The sequence below is a fragment of the Aureobasidium melanogenum genome (assembly GCF_000721775.1).
Source record: "Aureobasidium melanogenum CBS 110374 unplaced genomic scaffold scaffold_17, whole genome shotgun sequence".
NCBI lineage: Eukaryota > Fungi > Ascomycota > Dothideomycetes > Dothideales > Saccotheciaceae > Aureobasidium > Aureobasidium melanogenum.
The window spans coordinates 236,583-259,911 of record NW_024470069.1 but is presented as its reverse complement, the minus strand read 5'-3'; the positions used below and the strand labels follow the sequence as shown (position 1 = coordinate 259,911).

General features: G+C 50.6%; 12 protein-coding genes across 12 annotated transcripts; 7 read left to right on the top strand and 5 right to left on the bottom strand.

Annotated features, from left to right (window-relative positions):
- Positions 1-401: 401 nt before the first annotated feature.
- Positions 402-1,942, bottom strand: M437DRAFT_53052 (uncharacterized protein; the record flags this gene model as incomplete). Its single annotated transcript, XM_041022467.1, has 4 exons — positions 402-998; positions 1,049-1,189; positions 1,241-1,819; positions 1,886-1,942. The coding sequence occupies 4 exons, from the start codon at positions 1,940-1,942 to the stop codon at positions 402-404; spliced, it is 1,374 nt and encodes a 457-aa protein (XP_040877966.1).
- Positions 1,943-2,971: 1,029 nt separating this feature from the next.
- Positions 2,972-4,507, top strand: M437DRAFT_67717 (MFS general substrate transporter; the record flags this gene model as incomplete). The annotated part of the gene is made up of 1 exon (XM_041024985.1): positions 2,972-4,507. One exon carries the CDS (start codon positions 2,972-2,974, stop codon positions 4,505-4,507), a length of 1,536 nt encoding a protein of 511 aa, XP_040877965.1.
- Positions 4,508-5,341: 834 nt separating this feature from the next.
- M437DRAFT_67716 (ARF/SAR superfamily) lies at positions 5,342-6,065 on the top strand (the record flags this gene model as incomplete). The annotated part of the gene is made up of 4 exons (XM_041024984.1): positions 5,342-5,489; positions 5,554-5,798; positions 5,853-5,918; positions 5,973-6,065. 4 exons carry the CDS (start codon positions 5,342-5,344, stop codon positions 6,063-6,065), a joined length of 552 nt encoding a protein of 183 aa, XP_040877964.1.
- A 936-nt stretch (positions 6,066-7,001) lies between these two features.
- M437DRAFT_16682 (Mob1/phocein) lies at positions 7,002-7,924 on the bottom strand (the record flags this gene model as incomplete). The annotated part of the gene is made up of 2 exons (XM_041018872.1): positions 7,002-7,561; positions 7,621-7,924. Coding segments are annotated over 2 exons (864 nt in total), but the record flags the coding sequence as incomplete, so codon positions are not given.
- A 1,182-nt stretch (positions 7,925-9,106) lies between these two features.
- M437DRAFT_53229 (uncharacterized protein) lies at positions 9,107-10,282 on the top strand (the record flags this gene model as incomplete). Its single annotated transcript, XM_041022491.1, has 2 exons — positions 9,107-9,145; positions 9,194-10,282. The coding sequence occupies 2 exons, from the start codon at positions 9,107-9,109 to the stop codon at positions 10,280-10,282; spliced, it is 1,128 nt and encodes a 375-aa protein (XP_040877962.1).
- A 496-nt stretch (positions 10,283-10,778) lies between these two features.
- On the top strand, positions 10,779-11,061 carry M437DRAFT_86243 (uncharacterized protein; the record flags this gene model as incomplete). Its single annotated transcript, XM_041028422.1, has 2 exons — positions 10,779-10,988; positions 11,044-11,061. The coding sequence occupies 2 exons, from the start codon at positions 10,779-10,781 to the stop codon at positions 11,059-11,061; spliced, it is 228 nt and encodes a 75-aa protein (XP_040877961.1).
- A 526-nt stretch (positions 11,062-11,587) lies between these two features.
- M437DRAFT_53213 (uncharacterized protein) lies at positions 11,588-12,716 on the top strand (the record flags this gene model as incomplete). Its single annotated transcript, XM_041022488.1, has 4 exons — positions 11,588-11,974; positions 12,026-12,161; positions 12,219-12,559; positions 12,609-12,716. 4 exons carry the CDS (start codon positions 11,588-11,590, stop codon positions 12,714-12,716), a joined length of 972 nt encoding a protein of 323 aa, XP_040877960.1.
- A 714-nt stretch (positions 12,717-13,430) lies between these two features.
- Positions 13,431-14,603, bottom strand: M437DRAFT_76901 (uncharacterized protein; the record flags this gene model as incomplete). The annotated part of the gene is made up of 2 exons (XM_041026709.1): positions 13,431-13,579; positions 13,616-14,603. The coding sequence occupies 2 exons, from the start codon at positions 14,601-14,603 to the stop codon at positions 13,431-13,433; spliced, it is 1,137 nt and encodes a 378-aa protein (XP_040877959.1).
- Positions 14,604-15,154: 551 nt separating this feature from the next.
- M437DRAFT_52991 (fungal transcriptional regulatory protein) lies at positions 15,155-17,455 on the bottom strand (the record flags this gene model as incomplete). Its single annotated transcript, XM_041022455.1, has 4 exons — positions 15,155-16,072; positions 16,121-16,366; positions 16,420-17,266; positions 17,322-17,455. 4 exons carry the CDS (start codon positions 17,453-17,455, stop codon positions 15,155-15,157), a joined length of 2,145 nt encoding a protein of 714 aa, XP_040877958.1.
- A 1,549-nt stretch (positions 17,456-19,004) lies between these two features.
- M437DRAFT_53350 (uncharacterized protein) lies at positions 19,005-19,571 on the top strand (the record flags this gene model as incomplete). The annotated part of the gene is made up of 1 exon (XM_041022515.1): positions 19,005-19,571. A coding segment is annotated over one exon (567 nt), but the record flags the coding sequence as incomplete, so codon positions are not given.
- A 492-nt stretch (positions 19,572-20,063) lies between these two features.
- Positions 20,064-21,130, top strand: M437DRAFT_52981 (uncharacterized protein; the record flags this gene model as incomplete). The annotated part of the gene is made up of 3 exons (XM_041022453.1): positions 20,064-20,189; positions 20,351-20,741; positions 20,790-21,130. 3 exons carry the CDS (start codon positions 20,064-20,066, stop codon positions 21,128-21,130), a joined length of 858 nt encoding a protein of 285 aa, XP_040877956.1.
- Positions 21,131-22,400: 1,270 nt separating this feature from the next.
- M437DRAFT_53277 (uncharacterized protein) lies at positions 22,401-23,029 on the bottom strand (the record flags this gene model as incomplete). The annotated part of the gene is made up of 2 exons (XM_041022502.1): positions 22,401-22,654; positions 22,714-23,029. The coding sequence occupies 2 exons, from the start codon at positions 23,027-23,029 to the stop codon at positions 22,401-22,403; spliced, it is 570 nt and encodes a 189-aa protein (XP_040877955.1).
- Positions 23,030-23,329: the final 300 nt, after the last annotated feature.

The window sequence follows — 23,329 nt, the reverse complement described above, 5'->3', positions numbered from 1 at the left end:
TTCATACTTCAGAAATCTTCGTCACGGTTGCACTCACAATCAAAGTGACATATTCTCCCTTGGCACGGCAGGACATTCCTCCGAACCGATTCAAACAGAAACGGTATGCAGGGCGGCAAATCGATTCTGTGATGGTGCTCGCTGAATGCTTCCGCTTTGAGTTACGTTAGCGCAGCCAAGAACTGTATATAATTACACGGACATCATACCGCACGGTTATCATTGGCCGAGGAACACGTAGAGGTATGTTTTACATTGAAATGGTCCCTTATGCTTTCTTTATATTTCTTCGCTTGTCGCCCATGCTTTTGCGCGAAGAATTTCTGTATTACCCATAACTACGACCGGACTCGAAAAAACATGCAAACTGGATTCTGGATCTGTCTGCGAAGAAATGGTTCTCATCTTTGAATGGCCGCCTGTTTGGCAGTGATCCAGTCCTGATACTTCTCATCTGCATAACGTTTCGCAGTGATGAGCCAGGCATGCAGCAAAATGGATCCAAGTACACGGCCTTGAGCGAAATGTACATATCTACAGAGTTGCTCCGCTTGCTCGCGACACTCCTGGATGTACTCTTCTTTTCCTGGCAAACCACACTGGATCAGGACTGAGTTTAGCTGGATAATTGTCGAGCAGTGTTGCGACATGAATCCGTGCACGGCCAAATTGTTGAAATAATAAACCATCGGGAAGAGCTCGTCCTCGCCTGGAATTTCAATCGGCATGTTGTTGCTGGCTTTCAGAGCTGGTATCCACTCGTCGTATAATCGTTTGACGGCCGTCCGTAGTTCTATGGTCTTCTTTACCAGCTCGGAAGCGTCGTATTGTCCGGTAGCGGTCCTTTGAGCATTGCGAATCAATCCTGGTATCTGGACGTGGATTCGAAACATGGACTCTCGAATATCTCCCTCTTCTGAATCAGGATCGTGGGCCAACTCGTTCCACGCTGGATCGTCGAGGAAGCAAGCTTTGCGCTTGTAGAAGGCTTCCATAACCTAGTGTCCAATCAGTTTCTGTCAAGTATCTCTGGACTCACGACACTCACGATGGAGTACCTGCATACGAGATACATGGAGTAATCGAAGCTCTTCCTGTTCGCGTATGCTCTCGGACCTCGCATCCGCATCATCTCGACCGAGCCACCAGAGTGTCGTATCCATTCATCCTCCTTTCTATTTGACATGAGCTAGGAGGGCGATCAGCTCATGGAATCTCACAGACAAACCTCAATCTTTACCTCATAAAACGTGAGCAGCATCACGGTGCTTTGCAGCTCTGGTTGTCCTGTAGTCGGCGTTACGAGAGCCTTGCGCAAGGTCTGGAGTGCGCCTCCATAATATGTGCGACTGATATTGATCGATCGTGTGTCCTTGTTCCGCAAACCAAATTGCATGCAAGCGACTGATCGCATTGCAAGATCTAAGGGGGTCATGGACCCTATACGGTAATACACGAAGGACAACCACTCTCTGATCATGGAAGGGCCTTGTTTGGGTTCTGCTGAGGGCGGCGCAAACCCGTCTATCAAAGCAGCCATGAGCTGAAGCTGTTCCGTCCGAGGCATTTGCAGCGAATTTACAGCTGGCTCGGGAGGAGTTGTCACAACAGCAGAATCTCTGCGTACATCCACCGAGCTGCTACTGCTAGTACTCGAATCTGTAGGTGAAGCTGTAGATCTCGAACTGATGATTACTGCTCGTTGACGATTCGACACGACTGTCATCGTTTTGTTTCTAAACTGAAGCTCGCGGGAGTAGCCTGGACATTGACGTCCTGACTTTGCGCATTTCTGACATGTTGGCCGTCCTTCATCGCACTGTCATGTTCGGACCAGGGTTAGATGCGAAGAATGCCGGTAGGTTCCTAGAGGGTGATGCTGTACCTTGATGCGTCTCGACACACATGTCGCACATCCTGTACTCCTGGGCACGCCCACCATGATCTAGACGGCGCGCAAGAGATTGTGACGCGACAGAAGAAAGTAAGAAGGGGATATCACGTTTGGAGATGAAGAAAGCAAATTACAAGTCACCCAATTCTCTGGACGTCTCTCTTTGCAGAATTAGAGTTTAGTTGCTGCTGAGAGCCAAGGCGGGGGTCGCAGAGGCAGGCAGAGCAGACAAAAGAGCAGTGGTTGACGCTTCTGCCCCGCGAGCCACGACGAGGAAGAAACAGGCGCTCGAGCCACCGGATCACTTTCCGCGTTGCTGTTCTTATTTAATCATACCTTATAGTACTCCGAGTACTAATTCGTGGTTCATGAAGAACTAGCAGTAAGGTACACTATGAGAATATAACCGACTATGATTCTTCAACAGAGTGTTGGCTATAAGAGAGCACCAGGAGATGCTGCAACCAGTCGGTCGATCTGAGTCTATTGGATGCAGCCAAGCACGCCTATTTTAAGGTCAGTGGGACTATCGAAAAGCGAATCTGGTTGCTACAGAGCTTGGGTTGCTCTTCATCTGTGTAGAAACCTCGCATATCAAGTGTGCAACTGCATGAACTTTGGTGTATACGCATGCGGAGGACTTGAGAAGGTTGAAAATGCCTTTTCATGATTGAAAGAACTGTAGAAACCCGCGGCCACCGATGCCCTTCATGCCAAGACTCGCCATCCCCAAAGCGCTAGGTCAATCCGCTTTTGATGAGAAAAAGAACAAGACCATCGCTGTGAGGCCAGTCGGAACGTTCTCTCTTTCCAGCCCTTATCGTAAAAGGTACTTGAGGCGTCATATCACATCGCAACGACATTCTGCGTTGTCCTGCTTTAGTAATGTCCTGTGAGTATGAGTAACTTGCTCGGTGGTTTCAAGCATTCTATATATTGGTAAGCTCGTTGAGGTGTTGCGACTCGCTTCTTTTGTATGTGGCGGTACTGTTCTTCATCTTTTCTTCTCTTTTAAAGACGGTCCCTATCTCCTAGCACTTGGACCATTTTAAATCGCATTTGGGCATACAAAGCACCATGAAAGACGAATCGCGACTTCGTGATCAGGTACCTCCTCCTACCTTCGACGTCGAGGAGGAATCAGAAGAAGCTCGATGGGAGAGACAAGGACGAGAAAAGCCCGAAAAGTTCCAGACAACAGCACAAGAAGTCGGCTTCATATTTGCCGTGATCATGGCACAGCTCATGTCCGAGTTCTATGTTTCTGGCTTCATTGTTCTCATACCAACACTGGCCACTGAACTTGATATTCCGCCTGAATCGACAACATGGCCAGCAGGGGCTTTCTCGCTCGTTGTATCGACATTTCTACTGCCACTCGGGCGGATTGCCGACATGTATGGAGCATATCCTGTCTATGTCGGCGGGATCGCTTGGACGGTGATATGGTCCATCGTCGCGGGATTTTCGACTAATGAAATCATGCTGGATGTCTGTCGCGCATTTCAAGGATTTGGCCCAGCTGCATTCCTTCCAGCATCTATGGCTTTGCTCGGCAGCATATACAGACCAGGGCCCAGGAAGAATCTTGTCTTCTCCATCTACGGTGCTATGGCGCCTCTGGGATTCTTCGCGGGCATCTTCTTTGCAGGTATCTCAGCTCAATTTGCTAACTGGAGATGGTACTTCTGGATTGGTGCCATCATCAGTGCATTCAGCGGATTAGCAGGGCTTCTGACTATCCCCTCGGATATTGCTGAACGGCGAGCAATGAATGTCAAGATGGACTGGCTAGGTACTTTCACCATCTCTGTTGGTATCGTCTTGGTCGTCTTTGCTTTGACAGGATCTTCTGGCGCACCGCACGAATGGGCGACAGACTATATCATTGCAACCATGGTCATTGGTGTAGTCTTCCTTGGCCTTTCTGTGTATGTGGAAGGATGGGTCGCCGAAGCACCTCTTCTCCCACCAGAGCTGTTCAAGATCAAGTACATGAAACCTCTTGTCTTAGCCTTGCTGCTCACTTATGGCGGCTGCGGCATCTACTTGTTGTACGCAACGAACTACATGAGCGAAATTATGAGTGGCACTCCTATGCAGCTTGTAGCCTGGTGGTCTCCGGCCGCAGTTGGAGGCTGTATCATCGCGACTGTAGGCGGCTTTGTGTTGCATTTGCTCCCTGGCACCATACTCATTGGCATTGCCTCAATCGCATGGATCATAGCACCATTACTTTTTGCTCTCGTTCCTGTAGGTGGACAGAACTTCTGGCCATGGGTGTTCCCAGCGATGGTATGCTGCACGATTGGAATTGACATCACATTCAATGTTACCAACATCTTCATCACGACAAGTCTGCCGACTCGCCAACAAGGACTTGCAGGGGCACTCATCAACAGTCTGCTCCAATTGGGCATCGCAGTTGCTCTTGGTATAGCAGACATAACGGTTTCCCAGACAGCGGACCAAGGAGTAGCACAGAAGTACAAGAACGCGTTCTGGCTTGAAGTTGGATTGGCTGGTGCGGCACTTGTAGTCTTCCTCGGATTTGTCAAAGTCGACAAGGCAAAGAGTCAAGCGACAGCAGACGAAAAGATGCAGCAAACATGATCAGCTGTTAGAGATGACCAAGTTGAGGATGTAGATGTGTATGTAATGTTTTGATAGCCATGCCTTGGAAAATAATGTTTTGCATGTGATGACGCGATAAGAACAGATTGGCGCAATCTCATTCACAACCACATTTGGAGCTACAAAGCGTTGAAGTCAAGCCTACAAAGCATTGCAATATGATGGGAAGTCGAGGTGGCAGTGAAGCGGATCAGCAAAAGAGTCGGAGAAAAACACTACGTGTTGCGAAGATTAAATTGTGGATCAAGTAGGGATGTTGGATGCAAAGATTGGTACGGGGCCACGAATCCAGTTTGAGAAGTGACTTCTGCGATCATGGACTTGGACCAAGGGGGACTGCCCGTCAGTGAAAACAGGGAGATGGAAGGTGTTGCTTGGCGTTGCACGTGACAAAGCCTAAGCCTCTCAACCGCAACTTCCAAAGCTGGAGATGTCTTGTTATTGCCCCCTTGACTGTCCATACAAAGACTCTGTGCTTCTATTATCGACGGCCAGTGTCATTTCCCCGTAAGTCGCTCCACGAACAGTCCCAGAACCACCCCGAACTGCATCGCTGGTGCGTACCGGCCCTGTCGCTCGAGTGCGCATCATTAGGGGTGTCATGTCTTGTGGACAAGTTGCGCTTCATCCATTGCGAAGTTGCTGCCTGTCTGCCATTCACTTTCACCTGCCCGCAGTACAAAGAGCTGCCGCGCTCGACCACCGACCTCCTTTCAGAATTGTTCGCTGACCATCACCCGTTCCCTGCAATAGGCTGCTCCATTATCCCCAAACAACCACCACCCACACGACACCTCCATCAACACAGCCAACATGGGTCTCACATTCTCGCGTCTGTTCGACCGTCTTTGGGGAAAGAAGGAGATGAGAATTCTCATGGTTGGTCTCGATGCCGCCGGAAAGACCACTATCCTCTACAAGTTGAAGCTCGGTGAAATCGTCACCACCATTCCCACAATCGGTCCGTGCCTTCGTCCATCCTCCTCCGACGAACTCGAGAAGCTGACTTGAGTGCTCGCCTGCAGGTTTCAACGTCGAGACTGTCGAGTACAAGAACATTCAGTTCACCGTCTGGGATGTCGGCGGTCAGGACAAGATCCGTCCTCTGTGGAGACATTACTTCCAGAACACCCAGGGTATCATCTTCGTCGTCGACAGCAACGATCGTGACCGTGTTGTCGAGGCTCGTGAGGAGCTGCAGCGCATGCTCAACGAGGACGAGCTGAGAGATGCTCTCCTCCTGGTCTTCGCCAACAAGCAGGATCTTCCTGTAAGTTTCTATTTCCTGCATATCACAAACTCAACGCTGACATTGTCCTGCCAGAACGCCATGAACGCTGCCGAGATCACCGACAAGCTCGGCCTGCACAGCTTGAGACAGCGCGCCTGGGTAAGTCCAAAGTCATCCTTCTGTCAATGGCCTCCCTCTAACAAGAATCTACAGTACATCCAATCCACCTGCGCCACTTCGGGAGACGGTCTTTACGAGGGTCTGGAATGGTTGAGCAACTCGCTCCGCAAGGCTGGTCACCAGTAGACAATATCCCCAGCTTGAACCTTGTGTCCGTTTTTGCCGCGCCTCAATTCATGTCTCTCAACCTTTCCTCTCCGTCTTTACGATCGTGGAACCTCATATCCTCCGACCTTACTTTCCCCACGTGCGACTACCAATTCGATACCACCAAATACCAACAGAAAAGCGATTCAAAGAATGGGATGATGAGAACAAGAAGAAAGAGCATCATGACTTGAAGACCGACTCTGATCTGGCTTCTTCTGCCCTTTGCTTGTCGGAAATCGAAGGTAAAGGGAGGGGTGAAGGATGTGAGCGGGACAACACCCAACCCAGAAGTTGAATGTTCTCATTTTGGCGGAGGGGTGGCGTTTTCGTTGTGCTTCTCTTTTTTCTTGCTCTGTTGCTTGCTGAATATGCATAACTTTCCCTTTTTTTGGTCAGAACTCGAATGTTTTACGGCTCCTTATACTTTACACTTTTCGACCATGACCATGATTATTGTGACAATTTTGATGCCTGTGACACTGGCAGAGTGCTTCGAAATGATAGATTAATGCTCTTGCACACAAAGTGGACTGTTCTATTGACAAGATACACAAGGCTTTCCAAGCACAGTGTTAAAGCCTCCCTCACTTCTTTGGCTATCTGCTGAAGATACGTCTTGCTCCCAACAACGACTCTGGTTCTGACCAAACACCTCGAAATATGCCTGCTGTAGAAAACTCCTGTCTCCCCCAAAAAACTCCCCTGCCAGCAAGAAGAAGACATGAATAGTGTGCAATGATGCTGTTACAAGAGGTTCAGATTGGTCTCAGATGTTGGGTATGCAGAGACGATGGTGCAAGCTTTGTTTCCACCTTTTCCATTCTAGGCGTTCATGGACTGTTGCTGCTGCTGCTGTTGTTGTTGTTGCTGCTGCTGAGGTGGGTTGGCCGATTTTGTGCTGAGACCGCCCGAGCTGGTGGGACGAGGAGCCATCCAGCCCTTCTCCAGCCAGATGTCAAGAAGAGGAGCCATTGGCTCCAGCTCCTTGTCGCCCAACAGTCCAAACAACCTACCCACATTTACAAAATGGATGAAGCAGGTGTTGAGCTCCTTGTAGGCACCCAGATGCCAGAATTCAAGCCAATGGGCGTGGTAGATGTGAGCGTAGCAGCGCAGCATCTGTCTGTAAATGTTGCGGATGTCGTTTGCAAACTGAGGAGGGAAACCTGATGCCTTACCTAGCCAGTTGTTGGGATCTGAGGAGGACAGCGCCGGTGGAGCACTGATGAAGGTATCTGTTGGGAAGATGCTGGGGTCTGTGATTTTGCCAGCGATCCATTTTTGGACGTATGAGATGTATTGAGGGGCAGGGACGCGGACGCTTTCGCGTTTGGCATCGAGCCAGGTGTAAGTCATGGCGCCAGCGCTCATGGCGGGACAGCTTTGCTGGTTGCAGATTGGGACACCTGTGTTGCGGTCGGCTTCTTGAATGATCTTGAGCATGCCGTCTAGTAGGCGGTTCTGTTCGACGACTGTTGGCGCAAGACATCAGTATGGACTTTGGCGACTTTTATTGCGCGCTGGATCTCACTCTGATGTGCCAGCCATTCACCCTCCTCAATAAGTACGGGCTTGGCTGCGAGGGTCATGAAGTTGCCCTTGACGATGAGGTTGGCGTATTGCTCGCGGAAGAAGAATGGTGGTCGCTGGTTACTGAGGTTCTCGGCGCTGGGATCTCTGTTCTCAAAGGACATGGCAGTGGCTGAAAGGCCTGGCGACAGAGGCATTTGTTGCGAGGAACCAGGAGTCAGGCTGGCTGGACTCTGCATGGTTGGTGAAGGGGTGCTGGCCTTGTTTTGTTGTGTCTTGTTGTTCTGGCGGCCAAAGCCACGCCTAGAGTTCACGTGTTAGCTTTGTTTACAGACGATTGGATAGGCACGTAAGGGGATCTTGGGAATTGAGGGGAAGTGATGGTACCGAAACGAGATGGAGAAGCAAGGCATTCTCGGCCTCTGTCTTGAACGAAAGACTTGGGAGAAGGAAAGAATGAAGGGCAATCGACTCGAGTGACACAAGAAAGCATTCCGGCATGATGGGACAAGTAGCACTCACATATTGGAGATCCAGGAAGCCATGGTTGCGGTGAAGCCCTCTCAAAGGGCGCTTTCACAAAAGTGAAGAGTGAACAAGACACAGGTTGTCTCACTGAGCTATCGCAGACAGCTGGGAGAGAGAGAGATGCGGATTAGGAGTGGACAGAAGATAGCAAGCAGGCTGTGTTAGGGTCGAGATGTCAGGTTGCTCTCTCTACTGGGCCGTCTCGTCTCGAATCGCTCCCTGCTTGCCCCTTCTTGTTTCACATGCGAGAGCTGCCCGCGCCTGGACCACCACGGCAGCACAGCACACTGAGCACAGCGAGCACAACCAGCACAGCGTCGTTTGCACAATTATCAAACACATCTCGTCCATGCAACTCACTATTACTGCACGCGTCGCAACACTCATCGCTACTCGTCTATTCCATCTGCCTCGCTGCCCAGTTCTTGTCGCTTTGACTCGGCGCATGCCTTAATTGCCCTTCGCCCCGTCTTGTCCAACTCCACACTCGACCGCACAACCACGTCGCAACGAGTCACCAACATGTCGGACCAAGTACCTACAGACCCTAGCGATCAAGCACCTCTAGACCTCCCCGGCGCAGTCACCAGCGCTATCTTGCCAGCTGATGACCCCGTTCCAAACGACTTGAGCGAAGATGAAGACGACATTATTCCCAGAAAGAGACCGCTTGGCGACCTGGTCAACACAAAGATCGATGAGGATGAGGGCTCCAACATGGGAGATGATGATGATTTGTTCGGAGACGGCGGTGACGATGATGAACAAGAACAAGCTGCTCCGTATGCTCCACCTTAATGCGCTCGCCAAACATGCCGCGACTAACAAGACTCAGCGAACCCCTTCGCACTCTCGAGGATGAAGAACTGGACTCTGGAGATGACGAGGGCCGCCATGATCGCATGCCCTCGGAACAGTATGATCAGGAGACACAGAATGTCGTTATCCAAGAGTCGAGCATGAGCAGGCAACCACTCCCTGAACCCACCGACGGCGAGGTATATATTGTCGCATATCCAACTCGAAACATTCGCTGACACGACTAGATGTACCTGACTAAAATTCCCAAATTCTTGTCTGTCGAACCTCGAAGATGGCACCACACCACCTACCAGCCACCCACTACCGATCACCACTCACATGAAGCTGCTCCTGGCTTCTCTGCCTACAACACCGCTATCAGCACTGTCCATTGGAGACGCTCACCCTCTAACCCCAAGAATATACAATCCAATGCACGTATCTTGCGCTGGTCCGACGGCAGCTTGACATTACAACTCGCCTCGAATCCTACCCAGCAGTACGAGATTGAGGGCAATCCTCTTGCTCCTCGTCAGCGCAACCCTGCCAAACCTACCCCCACAAGCCAGAAGCCCGGCAGAAAAGATCACAGCAATGATTCGTACACCTACCTGACTGTCCCGGACCCTTCTAACGGTCTCCTCCGTGTCACTCACAAGATCACTGCTGGCCTGTCAATTCTACCATCAGCTGCCACTACCGATGATGCGCTCGAGAAGCTACAGAACTCGCTGGCCGCTATTTCCCAGGGCAAGAACAAAAGCAGTGCTGGTGGTATCGAGTTTGTTAAGATCGACGAGGACCCTGAGCTGGCTAAGAAGAAGGCAGAGGTTGCAGAAAGAGAAAAAGATCGTGCACGAAAGCGAAGAGAGGCTGCAGAGACCCGGGAGCGCGAGAGAAATGGTCGCGCACTGGGTCGTGCTGGTCTCGGCTCAAGAGGCTATGGTGGTGGTCTTACCGCCGGTATGCTTGAAGATGATGAGCTTGGCGGTGGTGGTCGCCAGAGAGCCAGAGCAAAGCCCGCGAGACGCCAACGCCGCAACAGCGAGTACAGCGAAGACGAAGACTTTGGTCGCAAAAAGAGCAACTTTGGCAACGACGAATATGATGAAGAGGATGACTTCATTGCTGGTAGTGACGAAGAAGAGGCCGTCGAAGACGACGAGGATGAAGACGATGGCATTGTCGAGGAGAGAAGACCCAAGGAGCGTGCGCCCAAGCGTGCAAGCCCTGATGAAGACGACGAGGATGCCGAAGGCGAAGACGACGATATTCCTCAGGCTACCAGAACCAAGAGAAGGAGGGTTATCGACGAGGACGATGACGACGAGTAATCTTGACTGCAAAATTACACAGCATCTTTTCCTCAGCATCTACCTTCTCTCTAAGATCACGACGAGGACTGGTTGTTCACCAATCACCCACCTTTCTGCTGAACTGTTTCTTTAGCAATTTTCCCAACAATTCAGCGGACAGTAGCATGCGATTGGTGGCAGACAAATCGGCTTTCTAAGGGTTGCATGTATAAAGGACAGAAGGTTTGAAGCACCAAGCATTATCAAAACCTAGATGCCAGACTTGAGAATCTGTCGACGAATGATTGTTACAGAAAAGGGTTCGTCTTGGACATTGAGTTCAGATCCCCACAAAATTGATCGGCAGATCCGGCAGCGGCTGAAAGTGAAGCTCTGACCTCGAATGACGTTGATAAAGAACGAGCCTCTCCAGCCGCGACGGCACTGAGTATTGATCTTTCTTTGACCTTACAAAACCATCTATCACTGTACCTTTTTCTCGAAGCCTAACATCTGATCCTCTATTTTTTCCACAATGTCAGCTCAAGCACCAGGATTCACTACTGCACCTTCGGACAAAGAGACACCACAGCAAGATCGCGGCCTGTTCCATCACGAAGGCAAGAAGCATGAGTGCCACCACTACGCACGCATGTACGGTGGCCAAGCTATGAACGCAGTCATGTGGGGGTTCGGCGCAACCCTGGGCGCAGACGCTGCAAATGCCATGGTGGGAGACATGAAGGTATGCTCTGTTTCGTCTCTGATACTGGTCTTGCAATGCTGATTACGTCGAAAAGCAATGGTGGAGACACTGAGCAACAAGCGTTGCAGTTGCTATGGAATGACATGATCTTACGAACAAAATAGGCCCTGGTTCACATACGGGTGGATGTATACGAATGTGTCAAAGTTTGGGCTGAAATAGACGCCAACTACCCAAGGCCGTCAATACATCTGCTACAACATCAAGCAAACATACTATCCATGATCGCATAATTTTCCAAGGCAATCCTCGGACATGTTTCTTTGTATCAAAACGTCTTTGAGACAAGATGTGATAGGAATTCTCTAGTGTCTGATCGAGCTGACGACAAAGTGGGCGAGCTTGGAAATGGTAGGTACGCGGTTGGGTCACGGCAGCCTGAGGCCAAAAGCTCTTTCCTAAACTCACGACACAAGATTCTGCTGCCTGGACCCCAAGCCGCACCTTCAGAACGCGACGATTTCGTCCAGTACACATCTTCCACAGCAAACACTTTCCGCCTTGCACAAATATCACCGACCCATCTCCTTTCTGATTGATTGCTAGCTCGGCCGAACTCTGCCTCAAGATCCATCACGATGCCTCCCAAACGTAGCAAGAAAATCCCAGCAGCCTGCAAGGTACAAGGCAAACTCAACTTCCAACGCGTGCAGAAGCCACACACCACTGTCTCTCCTCTCGTTCAGATCCTGTCGCAATACGAGCTCATGATCATGGTCACCGACCAGCTCTCTTCGGCCGACATCATCCATCTCACCGCTACCTGCAAGGAGATCAAGACGTACCTTACCGATGACAAGACCATCTACGCCACCATCACAGAACGCGCCAATTGCGACGGTAAAGGCATCGAAGCCAGAGCAAAGTGCTTCGGTCATTGGAAGGGAGATGTTACCAACGCAGACGTCCGTTGCGGAGGTTCAGACTGCCAACCTTGTGAGGACTGTCATGCCATGGTCTGCAATGTAAGTGCCTCTGGGTCTTTCCCGACATGGGCATCCACTCACATTCATCAGGAGTGCCGCTACCACATCAACTACATGAGCAAGTCGCCTTGCTGCAGGGCTGATCCACCGCATTGGGAAAGCCACGAAGCCGACTTCGCAGAAGACCTCGAAGACATGAAAGACTGCCATGGTGATTGTATCAATTGTACGACATGCTCACTTCTCAGACCCTATGGCGACATCTTGCTGAGTGTAATTTCAGGTCCTGCATTCCATTCGGGCCGCTTCCCCATCGAAAGCATTCGAGCTGCTCTGCTGGCTGGCAAGCCTCGCGAACGCCACTACTGTTCGGATTGCAAGCCACATTTGTGCGACAACGAAGGTACACCAAGTCTGGAGGCCATCTTTGACATCATCAGCGAACACGACGACGATAGCGACTGGTGTTTCTGCACTTTGGCCGACAAGTTCATCGGAGACCACTGGCTTTGCATTCCATGCTTCATCAAACAAGAGGCCGAAGCTTACAGCCGTCGTCAAAAGCGAGAGATCTACAAGTGGGAGAAAGAAGATGAAGAATGGACTCGAAAGCTTGTCAAGACTGTAATGCATCCCTTGATACCACAGCCGTACTGCCGCTGACTGTTGCCAGGAACACTTCTGCGATTGTGGCCGTGTCGCTGACATCGAATATCTGGTTTCTTGCAGATGGTGTGATGAATACATGCTGACTCCTGAAGTCAGCGATGTGCTCTTTTAGTAGTGGTTGTGGATTCTCGATCGCTGGCAATTGGCCGTTTGCGAGCTTTCGCTACGTGTGGCATGACTTATAATACCAGGGAAGGAAACGAAGACCATGCTCAAGTATGAACTTATGATGTCTCGAGCAACAAAAACAACACTCCAGAGCATATCCCAAGCTAAACATAGATAATTATACATATGTTTCTATCCACTTCCACTATAGTGCTCGTGTAAGAGACTGGTTAATATAAAGCTGTCATCATTCGAATACAGCCCACGACCTTTTGAGCATTGGAATCAACACTGTCTTGAGAGCAGTTTGGAGGGCATCAGAGTTTCTGTCCTCGACTCAGAACTTCTCGAGCACTTTCGTGTCTCTTGTTTGAGATGATTTTTCAAAATTGGTACATCTAGTTAGCATCTGAGCGTGTCTGAACGACCTGAACGACCTGAACTCAATGTGGTCACGCTATAGATGAGAACTACTCGAGCCGTGTCGTAGGACGATGCGTGAGGAAGTGTAAACAAGTGTAGCATTTGGGAGAGTCGACGAGACTCTCAGATATAAGGCGCGGGCAGGAAAAGGAGATGGATGAAAAAACGCAAAAAGTAAACAAGTTGATGCAGAAGAAAAGAGAAAAGCACCACTAGAACACCAAGAACCCCCGACTTCCCCTTTTGCCTTTTTCTTCTTTTGTGAATTATCAGCCAGCATCCAACATGGGCGTGATCAGCCTGCACTTCCAATCTTAGCACCGCCTTCATCTGCTGTGACAGCGGCCGTTCGTCTTGCGGCTCCTTTCCGTCTTTCGTCCTTGCCGGCTCCTTTCAGGGGCTCCTCCTCATCTTGTGCTTCCTCGTCTTCGTCATCCTCGTCTTCTTCGTCCATTAATTCATCATCTTCCCTCGGCTGACTGGAGTTCCCCCGTTCCCAGATGGCGACTTCGTCTAGCTCGTTCAGGTCAACGGGCTTCTCGCGCAGCCACTTCATCCTGGGACCGCTCTTTGCAAACTCGCTGACGCGGAAGCCGTAGATGCGAGGTTCGTAAATGTTGGACTTGCCCAGACCAGGAGCCATATTTTCTGCGGCAAAGCCGTTGATGGTGGCGGGTTGTGTGGGCAGAGGAGAGGGTTGTGCGGCGACTGGAGGGGCAGAGCTGAAGGTATCCGAGACGTTTGTGAGGCTGCTGCGGCGTTTGCGATGCGTGGTGGTGGTTGAGGCGAAGTCGGAGATTTGTTCAGGGGTAGGGCCGTAGGAAATGGATGCGCCGCCGACGCGCAGTTCGGGGAAAGTCATGAAGAAGAGGCAGCCGAAGGTTGTACCGAAGAAGGCACCGTCGACGGATTGGAAGCGACTGTTGGGCGGCGTGTAGACATCGAGACAGCTGGGACAGAACAGCTTGACAGTCTCCTGACCAGGAATGTCGCTGCAGCCGACGGGCAGGACCTTTGCTTGACCGCAGTAGACGCGTGGACAGGCACCGAAATGGCCAGCTTCGTACTTCTCGGCCATCTGCTGGATGCCCTGGCGCGAGGTGATGTAGCGTTGGTGAATGAGACCGTACAGCATCTCGGCGCTGCTCTCCATGACGGACAGATCCGAAGCCATACGCATGTGTCTTCTCTCCTGGCGTCTGTAGGCGGCTGCGTCCCTCATGTCCTCATCGTCGTCATCGAGATCCTCATCTTCGTCTTCGTCCTCCTCGTCACTGTAGTCGTCTTCGGGTTCAACGTCCAGGATCATCTCCAGGGCTTCCTTGTACATGGGTACCTGGCTCTGCAGACCGGTCAGATTGAAGTCGTCCTCGACAAAGTCCTCGGAAACCTCAGCAAAGTACTCGTGGCCGACCAGGCTGCAGAAGGCACTGATCCATGACTCGGCTACTTGGCTGCTGGAAGACATGTCGCTCTCCTCGTCTGGGCCAACATGGCCAGCGTATGCGCGGGACTCCACGATTGCGGTTGGTGCGAGGGAGGTTTCAAAGGGCTATGTTGACAGTTGGCGCGAGGGGGTTGAGCTGGTCTCGAAGTGACGGCGCAGGTGCAAGCGCAATCAGAGCTTTGCGCCAGATGAGGCTCTGGGCTTTAAGGAAAGGTGCGCAACACCGCGTCGGAAGGTGCGAGTTTGTCGGCCTAGCACAGTCGTCTTGGTGCTATCGAGTAAATGCAGATTAGTGACCAAGATGCGCCTGCTGAAGCCCAATGATCACGAGTGAAGCTGTCCCTGGAGCAATATCTGCTTCTTCTCTTCTGTAATCTTTGTTGATACAGCTGTTTTGCTATCAAAGTGGGATGTTTCCTGGAAGCCAATTGCCAAGCCCCACGACTTGATGCCGTGGCGCAGAGCCGCATCACGTGGAGTTCGTCTTCATGCTCTGCTTGACCTACATTCTGCATCATCTCATCTAGCTAACCGAACAAGCAACGCCAGCAATGCTTCCTTGACCTCTTTGCTCAGAACAGATCCCGCAGAATTCTGCTCAACTCATCCTCGCCACCGAACCCACTTTCATCCATTTGATGCACCCCTGCCCCGAAGCCGCTCCCAAATCCATTCGTGTATCCTCCGGCCGCCTCAAATAAATTGGTCAAGTCATGTACCATCCCGTCAGGCGAGCATGAAGATGCACTTCCCATGTTGTTCCATCCTCCAGAGTTCAGAAATGCTCCCTCGTCAACCTTGTGTCCCGCAAGTCCGGCCATGGCGACCGCTGCTGAATGGTTGGGGTCGCTCTGCACATTGCTCGTCACCAATCCGAGCTTCGGCCCTACCTCCTTCAGCGACCGAATTGTTTTCCACAACCTCTTGCTGACCCAACTCCCCTTTGATATACCGCGTACTAGATCTAGCGCCATGTAGAATTCCTCACGCACCTGCCCTGCATATGTCTCGGGCATGTGTGAAACTGCGAGGAACAACACCGCCAAAGCTGTCGTAAGGAACGCATTGAACAAGCTCTGCGAAGCTCGATACATCCTGCTCGTCCGGTTGATGTGCGTCAAGATGCGGATCGTGTCTTTGGCGATGTCTACAGCTGTCTGTGCTTGTATGGGATTGCTCACAATTGACGCTGTCGAATGTAGCACGGGCCGATGAATCATGACGCGCATAACGTTCGCTCGCAAGTAGAGGATGACTCGGAGGCGTTGTTGTCCAGCTGAAACGTCTCCATCTGTCTGGCTCCAGGACTCTCTATCCCAATGTAGCTGCTGAGGGAGATTTCTGTGCCAGTTGACAATCTGGAAGTCGAGATAACTCACATCCTCCTTGCTGACCTGTTTCCTGCTCGAATCAGAGTATATCAGATGTCTCACCTTGCTGGCTATGGCAAAATGTTCGATCATGGCAGTCAAATAAAGTGATTTCTCGCCCTGCAAAGGTTCAGCTTGGATAATATTGTCAGAAAAACTATAGCTTACCGGTCTTGGTAGATTTGGATCAATATCAGAGTCCTGTAGAGCAAAAGGCATTCCAGTGCCGAAACTCCACCTCCTGTCAAGACAGTAGACAGACCAAAAGGTAAGCATGGCTATGGTGCGCTGCTCTTCATCCATGCGATCGTATGTCTCTTTACGGTGTAAGCCAAGCTCGATGCAGAAACGAGCAGCCAAGCCTATAATGCGCCATGATATGCCTTCGTTGTCACAGTGAAACTGGTATGTAGCCTAGGCACCAAAGTCAGAAAGCTGCAGTAGACGAATATCTTGGATTATCGTACCGCGAGAGCAAGCAATTGGACACCTCTCAAGCTAGTATCACCAAGAAAAAGAGCGTCAATCGAGGGTTGCACGTAGTCGTACATGGCACGGCCGAGCTCGCTTCTCCCCGAACCCTCGACAACCATGGCAGTAGCCATTACGATCTTGAGTATGTTCGTCTCTTCGTCATCGATGGAATCGGCTCCAGGAGCAGATCTCATCATAAGGCCCGTCCTTTGAGCAGATTCCATGAAAGTGAAGAGCTTGTTGACGTAGGCAACGAGTTCTGGTATGGAGAGTAGAGGATACATGATATGCATATCGTCCTGATAGACACGTATAAGGCGGAGAGCCTCGTCGCGATTGACATTCCAGATGGGATCCTTGGTGGCATGTAGCGGAGCAGAAGTCAGGATATGTGCGCTTGGCGACTCTTCGCGCAATAGCTCGTCTTCAGGGCCAGCGGGGGCAATGCCTATAGTCTCGAGATGATTCTTGGCCACGCCAAGGTTGAACTCGGTACTCGTGGGGCCTCTGAAGGCTGGTCGTGCTGACATACTCTTTCTTCGAGAAAGATCGGTGGAAGCAGCATGTTCGTGTGACATGATGGGTTGATGTTGCAAAAAAGGATCGATAGGTGGTTGTTGGTGAGCGAGGTCTGCGCGCAGAGTGTTCATGCTGGCAAAGAGAGCATTGACTTGATCTTGAAGAGAGGCAATCTGGTTGGACATATTTCGAAACTCGTCGGTATCCTTGAAGTTGGAGGTGCAGCAGTTGGGAGCATAGACGCAGTCCAGGGCGAGGTTGCCGCATCGCTGGCATGGAGTCTGGCCGTTGCATTTGATCTTTCGTCGCTTACATTCGTTGCTTTAAGAGTCAGCGGCATGGTCGCGTGTGGTGTGGCTTGGGGGTCAAGGTGTACCAAGCTATAGAGATGTAGCGATTTCGCTTCTGCTTCTGCTGCTGCTGAGGGTCGTCACTCTTGCGCTTCCCAGTGTTGGAGCCATTGCCACCCCCGTCCTGGTTCGATGCGGGCGACTCGTCGTCAAGGGCCATGGTCGCTGTTTGTCGAGAAAGCGCTTTGTCCTTGTCTCTTGCGGGCAGCTCATGCGCTGGTGGCCGAGGCTGCCCCTGCTGCTTAGCACACGATCGTCACTGTCTTGCGGGGAAAGGGACCCGCGCGGATTTTCTGCGCACTTTCTGCGCACCGGGTGGCCGCGCCGTACAGCATACGAAGATCCTGCCGAACGAAGCCTAAAATGACGCTCGCCAACAATCATTTCCTACGCAGGAATGCACACAGCTCTCCTTGTGGAACACGAGCCTCTTACCTCAGCTCATTGCCACACTGCACACTCCTTGCTCTTGCATCTTCCGGTGTCTCATCAGCTTCATGTCTGCATTGCGCGTTGTGTAGCGACTCAGTGAGGCTTGGACCGACTGACGAAGCTCAACCAAGATCAGATCCCTTCATGCCTGTTTGGGACTGTGCCATGCCTCTTCAGGACTGGGCCACGATTCAAACCCTCTTCCGCCAGTTTGCCCGCTGCGTAGCCTGCTTTCACCTTACTCAGTGCCTGAACCTGCCCACTCTCTTGCTAAATGTGCACACAAATCGTCTTGCGTGCTGCTTTCTGGCTATTCGACCATATTAGTCAACCGATTTGCTTGCTGGCTGAAACGATTTCCGATGCCTAACCTAAACATTATTCCTAATCCCATTGATTTTGAGCCTCATCTCTCAGCTCTTCAAGTTCGCATGACGTCCGTCGTCTTCAATCTGCTTCATTTTCTCCGGCTCTCCAGTCGTGTCTGAAATATCTTGTCCATGCAATTGCACCCCACTCGTAATCAATCTATTTTTCAAGTCCGGACCATGTTTTAGGCTGAACGAGGCTGATATGACCTCGCAACGCTTCACCTTTGTCAATGTTACTGCTCCTGAGGATGCAGTGAGCGAAGGAAACAAGAAACGAATCCGCTCTGCCGCTGCTGCATCGGGATGGGCCCAGGGTGCTGGTCGCCCCAGAAATCATCCAAAGTCTTCTAGCTCTCCAGAAAATCCTCGCTTCTCTCATCCCGTCGACCTGAAGAATTTGCTCGAAGCGCCAGAACAGTCCAAAGGCTCAAACGACTCGGACCCAGTCCTCAAACGGAATCCTTCTACCATCTCGGATCGCAAATTCATCTGGGAGTCGACTAACGCTCGGGAAACTTCCACTGCCGAGTCTGGACCAACAGAATTGTCGGATGAAGTGATACGATCAAACATCAAAAGAAAGCGAACTCCACGGAGTAGTCAAGCGTCAGGTTCTCGAAAACGGGTACTCGCAAGCTCTTCTTCTGCCTCGGTGTCTTCACAATCATATGTCGCAAGTCCTAATACGGCTGTCTCGGCATGGATATCCTCGATAGGGACACCAGATGCTACTTCAACTACACCGCACTCGGAGCTGGTGAGCCCTCACGATCTAGGTAGCGGCAGTTACGATGCTTTCAATTGCTACCCTGTGCACACTAAGCCATGGCATGACAGAGTATTACATCACAGTAAGAAGCAGCTTCTGTGTGCGCCTAAGTTGCTCAGCCGCTGACATAATTCTCAGTGATGACAGTGTTTGCTCCCCGTGGCTGGCCTGCGTTGGGAATCACTCGCGAAGAGGGGCTCAAATGGGAACGATTTATGACCCAACACGCCCTCGCAGATACTGCTTTATTCAATGTCCGATTGCTCTTTGCGTCCGGTGACTTGATACGACTGAATGTCTTGCCACCCGAGACAGCACTTTGGTTACGAGAACAAGCAGTCAGATCCATCAACGAAGCTCTCGATGATCCTGTTCGCGCGATCAGTGATCCAATAATCCTGGCCGTTGGTCGCATTGCTCTTCACGAGTCAATGTATGGAGATAAAAGTGCCGCCAATCTCATACATCGCCCTGCGCAACATCGAATGATCATGATGAGGGGTGGCATGGGTGCCCTTGGATTCCCAGAGCTTGTCAAGAGACTAATGAGGTGGGCCGACAAGGTCATGGCCTTGCAGAGCGATACACCACGCTTCTTGCCGGACGGAACCGATCAGGCCTTTTCAATGAATCAGAGTGTTGAGGTGCTGGAGAAGTGGGTGCCTCAGGAAGGCGTTTCTTTACGAAACAAGGTCAGAACCTAGATGGCTGAACCTGTTTAGCATTACGCATCATGTTTTTGTGCTGTTTTCTAGCGTAGCGGTTTGTCGGCCTGCACAAAAGTCTGTCCAATGCTACATGCAGAGGAGTTCGTCCTGCCTCATTTCGTACTTCCTACCAAAAATGCGACTTCTTGCGAACCGGTCCCATATTAACTCTTCCGGTGTCATGGAACATGTGTCTTTGGACTGCTGCATGCAGCATAAGCATCTGGCAAGGGAGGTGACTTGAGCAAAAGCAAAAGAGTTGTCGCAGCCGTGAATCGAACACGGGGCTCGTGCATGGCAAGCACGAATTTTACCACTAAACCACTGCGACTATTTGATGAGACGAGTCCAACCAATTGAAGATATATCACTCACAACACCGAGCCCCAGACCTGAACTGATTGAACAGCTTGATTTCTACCGTCTGTTGTCTCATATTTGCGACTGTATCACCTGCTGCTTCGTCAAGGATTCCGAGAACATACGCCCATGGAGCCACTATATCTCCCGAACCTCGAGGAACGGACACTGGCCAGATTCGATGATCTCGCCAAAAAAGAAAAGATATTCTACAAGGAAGCCATCTCCGAATTGATCACAGTCAGCGGATTTCATGTGAGCACACTTTTGTTTTTTCCAGCATCGCTCTAAATCATTTTCCTGTCTCAATTAACGAATTTTGCGTGTGACTATCCAAGCCCTTACCTCCAACGGGAAAAATGGACAGATGTCAACGACGGATAACCGAGACAATTTGCTGATCACTCCTCCGCCAGTTTCAATTCATCGTCGCCGGTATACTGAAAAGGAAACCAATCCTTCCTGCCAATGCGCCCAGTAGATCAAAAGTTGGCGGTCCGTTTGTGAATCCAGATCCAGAGGAAGTTGTGACGGACCTGGGTTCCACTCATCGTCTGCTAGTGAACAAGTATGGCATCTTTCGGCCAATGACTGTTATACCGACTAGACACTATGCCCTTCAGACGGATGATCTTGATCTTTCGGATATCAATGCGGCATGGTCTGTCTTGAAGGCATTCCAGACTCCATCTTTGATTATTTACAATTGCGGTATCAACGCCGGATCGTCTCAAGGTCACAAGCATACTCAGGTGTTTCCCTTGCCCACTCATCCACTGTGGCCTTTGGAAGCTGCGTCCTGTGACGGTAAGATTTCTCTTTCTTTCCCCTATAATGACAAGCTGACAGAAACAGCCATCTCCACTGATATCAAGCATGTGCCTTTCAAGCACTATGTTCTTCGGCTACCAGCACATGCCGATGCAAACACTGTCTACGAGGCATACCTTCGCCTTCTCAGATCATCTCGCGAAGCACTAGTGAGATCAGGCGAAGGCAGTCGAGATTACAATGTAGCCATAACTGCAGACTGGATTGCCGTTATACCTCGTCGGACCAGCGATGGACCTTACGGAGCTAATGCTGCCGGCATGCTGGGCATTATATATCTACCCGACAGGGAAGAAAGAGACAAATGGTCTCAGCTCGGTTATACAAAGCAACTCGTGGCCTTTGGTATACCGATTGATGCGTGAGGATACCATATCTCTGCCTCAACGGTGATCCCTTGCATGTGTCGTCGCATCTAGCGTCACCTCTCGAACAGCGTGTATACCTCTGATCACTACAATGCCTCAAAATTCAGTTTTGATATGAGAATTCTATAATCCTTGTCTTCTTGGATCAGACAGGGTCAGGTTGAACATCTCCCCGATATTGAAAGACTACCCGACACACCTCTCTTTCCCCTCAACCACATTCATCTCTTGAATCTGAACAACCCGCACCCTCCGGTCACACATGTATAATACACGACCCCGACTCTATTATAATTAACCCTCGAGGGTTGTCCACAAAGACAAACCGGATTGTGAGCATCATAGCCAAGTAAATCCGCGTAGCAAGAGAAATTGTCTTTATGCTTGACCACACAGCGATAGAAAGGCCTCCCATCATCATTCAAGCTCAGAACTGTTTTGTTGCCGCATTTTCTGCATTTTGGCCGCTCAAAGTGGCGATCGCCGTTGATGATGTGGTTGATGTTGTGGTTGAATAAAAATGCCCACAGATGTAGTTGAGTTTGCCCAGATAGGACACAAGATGTGTCAAGGTTTGCAGGCGTAAGAGGGCTCCCAAAGATCAAGTCATTGGTGTCTTCACGATGGAACAAACTGATAGATGAGCCGCTGCTGCCCGTGGGAGATATGTTGCTTGTGGGGGTGGGCGGGATGCCGCTGTAGTTGACTCTGAAATCTTGCATTGAGATATGAGAGAAATATATAAATGGTAGAAGCAGTCAAGATACTGGAAACCGAGGTTCCCCATGCCTCTTTTATCTTCTCATCGTTGCATTGTTTGTTGTAAATATCGTTGACTATCCATAGCTATCAAAACCCTCGGCATACAACATCAGGCACGTTATTGAGGGGATTTTGGATCCGTGATGCTCTCTGTAGGCTTTCGATCCACAAAGGAGGCGTAGTTGGTGATGGTGAGCTGTATCTGGAGTACGGATCGATGTTCCACTCAAAGGTTGATATCCAAGCACGACTCAGCCGAGCTCGGTCTTGAGTTGTTGGTGAGGAAGTCTATCACTATGGAAAAGAGCAAGTTTTGACATCATCCTACGCAGACAGACTTGGCTGACGAGAGTATACAACGTCAAGTATCAAGATGAACCCAGAGACTTGCACATGGAGTTTTGGTCAGTCTTTGAGGATCAATTCGAGACTATGTTGAATTTTGATAAAACTTTTGCCCTTAAGCTGCATTTGGAAAATGGTGTGCTCTTGACTCCACGAGGGCTTACGAATGCTTCTGAACATGTGCCTGATTCTTGAAAATGAAGCCTGAAGTCCTCTTGTCGGCGCCTGTGCGCTTGCTGATCTTTCCGTCATTTGCAAAGACCAAGACCAGGAGACCAAAACCGCCCAACGCCATATGCACCAATGAACCAGCGATCAGGGTTCCAGAGAGCTGAGCAGAAGTGCCAGAAACGTACATCAGAATACCGGTTGCGAAGTGGTAGAGCAAGGTTGCGATGGTGGTGGATGATGAGTCTGATAGGTGTTAGCAGTTGCTTCATGAAAGCTAAGCGGTATCTGTATGTGTATCGTACAAGGAGACGCAGCAGTAGCCGAGGCGCTGGGAACGTTGTCGGCATCATCCCACAAACGATGCAGTTCGCCTGAGAAGAGTAGGGAGAGGAAAGAACAAAGCAGCAAAGCGAAGCCCAGTTCGCGAGCAACCAGCGTCTCGAATGCCGTAACGGTCTTGGGTTCTGACGAGGCCATCCAAGCGGCCATACTGGGGCTTAGAAGGAGCGGAGCGGCTTCGAGGGCGAGTAAGGCAGCTGTGGCCTGGTTGTAGATGCGGAAGTTCTGTGGCCGGATCAGTATCCTGTTGCCTTCACGTCGCTGTGCTTGCACCCACATCCATGACTGATGCTTGTGTGTTTTGTTGTTGTGGGTGCTGTAAATCGGTTCGGTAGGTGAAAGAGGATAGAGCAAGCTCGAAGTACTAGGCAGGCTCCTGGCGATGCTTGCTCGTCCGTCGCTGTTTCCCTGATTTATCGAGTAGCTTGCGGGAGCTGGCCCCGGAACTGCATGACGTACCTACCTATTTTATCCGTCGCATTTGACTACACCACGAGCTATGCTATCTCGCAGCATCGCTAGAATGTTCTGCAGAGAATCAAAGTAGCCAGATCTGCTCATCTATAGTCTCTATACATA